Raw genomic sequence first — 2,370 nt, forward strand, 5'->3', positions numbered from 1 at the left:
AAACCTCACTAAGTTGATTGTGACAGCAGGCACGACTTAAACAGCTGCTTTATAATATGCTGAGCTAGGCAGTTATGGGTAGTTGAGAGCAGAAACAGCCCAACATTACCCTGAAGTAAAGGTTAGAGTGATGTCATGAAAACATTGGATTCTGAGAGACAGCAGAGAGAGCAGACCCAACTGATGCACAGAGGTTCTTCCCTTCCTGAGTCCAGATCTCCTGCAAACCATGAAAGAGACCCAATTGTAAAGGCTACCCCAACGCTCAGCCTGGGCTGATCCCCTCCAAGACAGAGAAGGTGTTTCTACCAGACATATCATCGAAGAGGGGAGAAAAGCCTATTCACACATTCATATTGAAATTGTTTATATATAAAATTTTCAGGTCTTTATCGTGATTTAAAGTTTAGATTTCTTCCATATTACTTATGTAGAATATGTAATTTAACATTCTATGTGCCTAGTTACATCATGTACCTCTCAGTTGGCTTTTCAGCCCTCCAGGTGACAAGACTGAGCACATTTTTTGAATGCTTTTTTTGTTTGTTTGTTTCCCAGTGGGCTAGTCACAGTGCTACTCATTTCAAGATTTTCAAGCATTCTCTCCCTTTGGAATTTTAGTTTACTGTAAATGCTCATCCTTTATTACATCCTCCAGTGCCATTCTTTTCTTGACCCCTGTGAATATAAATCCTCAATAAAAACATCCTACAGGGGGGCCTGGGTGGGGTGGGGTAGAGTTACTAGGCAGCTTCGAAATTGTCCTGTGAAATTCTGTCACCTAGATGTTGAGAGTGGCCCTCTTATTGACAATGTACCGTGCAGACCTGGAGGCCACAGAATTCATATTCCCTCTGGAATCAAAGGCCCTTTCTTTGAAAGAGTTGTCCAGTTTTCAAGGCACATTAGGTAACTGCCGGCCAGGGAGCGTGGCCTGAAAAGAATGCTGGAGTTTCCCTTCAGGTATAGGTGCCTGGGGTCAGGGGGAGAGGGGAGGGCGGGGGTGGAGTGGGCGGCGGTGATCGACAGGGATAGACACGGTGTCTCCTCCTCCCTCGGAAAGCGAAATAGCCAATGAGGTGGCGCGGCCGAGCCGGCCGGGCCGCCAGTGCCATATAGTATGCAGCAACCGGAGGAGTCACGTTGGGGGAACGGCAGAAAGCAGCTATCCGTTTACACTACTTTGCTCTAGCAGCTATCTTAATGGTGACTGCGTGGCCGGGGGGAAACCTGATCGGCCAGATCCAGCCGAAACCAGGAGGGAGGGAGTGGGCTTTCCGGAGGGGGGGAGGGGGAAGGGAGACGAAGAAGGAGGAGTAAGAGAGGGGGAAAGAAAGAGAAAAAGAGTGCGAGGGAGTGAGGGAGGGAGGAAAATAAACAACAAAAAATGTCCTCTTCCTCCCCCACCGGGCAGATCGCGAGCGCGGCGGACATCAAGCAGGAGAATGGGATGGAAAGCGCCTCGGAAGGGCAGGAGGCGCAGCGCGAGGTGGCGGGGGGCGCGGCGGCGGGGCTGAGCCCCCCGACCCCAGCTCCGTTCCCCCTGGAGCCGGGGGAAGCGGCGGCCGGCGCGGGCCGCGAGGAGGGGACGGCGGCGGAGCCGGTCCGACTGCACTCGGAACTTCTGGGCGGGCACCGCGCTGCCGCCGCGCGGACCCCGCTGGCCTTCTCGCCGGACCACGTCGCCTGCGTGTGCGAGGCGCTGCAGCAGGGGGGCAACCTGGACCGCCTGGCCCGGTTCCTGTGGTCCCTGCCCCAGAGCGACCTGCTACGTGGCAACGAGAGCCTGCTGAAGGCGCGGGCGCTCGTGGCCTTCCACCAGGGCATCTACCCCGAGCTGTACAGCATCCTCGAGAGCCACAGCTTCGAGTCGGCCAACCACCCGCTGCTGCAGCAGCTCTGGTACAAGGCGCGCTACACCGAGGCCGAGCGCGCGCGCGGCCGGCCGCTGGGCGCCGTGGACAAGTACCGGCTGCGCAGGAAATTCCCGCTGCCCCGCACCATCTGGGACGGCGAGGAGACGGTGTATTGTTTCAAGGAGAAGTCGCGCAACGCGCTCAAGGAGCTCTACAAACAGAATCGCTACCCCTCGCCCGCCGAGAAGCGGCACCTGGCCAAGATCACCGGCCTGTCCCTCACCCAGGTCAGCAACTGGTTCAAGAACCGCCGGCAGCGCGACCGGAACCCCTCGGAGACCCAGTCCAAAAGGTGAGCGCCAACTTTCTCCTCCTCCTTCTCCCCCGCGTTCCCCACCCCCTTCCCCGCTTTCTTCTGCTCCGGGCGCTGCAAACATGGCGCTTACCTTCCCCACCGCCCGCCGGCTGCCCACCTCTCCCGCCCCCCGCCGCGCCGCGCCGCCCCTCCCCCGCG

At 57.5% G+C, this 2,370-nt stretch overlaps 1 protein-coding gene across 3 annotated transcripts in view; it reads left to right on the forward strand.

Annotated features, from left to right (window-relative positions):
* Positions 1 to 1,121: 1,121 nt before the first annotated feature.
* Positions 1,122 to 2,370, forward strand: part of Six4 (SIX homeobox 4) — a 10,492-nt gene continuing 9,243 nt past the window's right edge. For 2 of the 3 annotated variants that reach the window (XM_004624811.2, XM_023703072.1), the window contains exon 1: positions 1,333 to 2,208. In XM_004624811.2, coding sequence (XP_004624868.1) covers positions 1,388 to 2,208 — 821 coding nt within the window. In that variant the 5' untranslated portion in view covers positions 1,333 to 1,387. Of the gene's footprint in view, positions 1,207 to 1,332; positions 2,209 to 2,370 lie in introns of those variants that run through there. The other variant, XM_004624812.2, reaches the window with a different exon arrangement.

This window comes from Octodon degus, unplaced genomic scaffold, assembly GCF_000260255.1.
Source record: "Octodon degus isolate 3935 unplaced genomic scaffold, OctDeg1.0 scaffold00007, whole genome shotgun sequence".
Taxonomy (NCBI): domain Eukaryota; kingdom Metazoa; phylum Chordata; class Mammalia; order Rodentia; family Octodontidae; genus Octodon; species Octodon degus.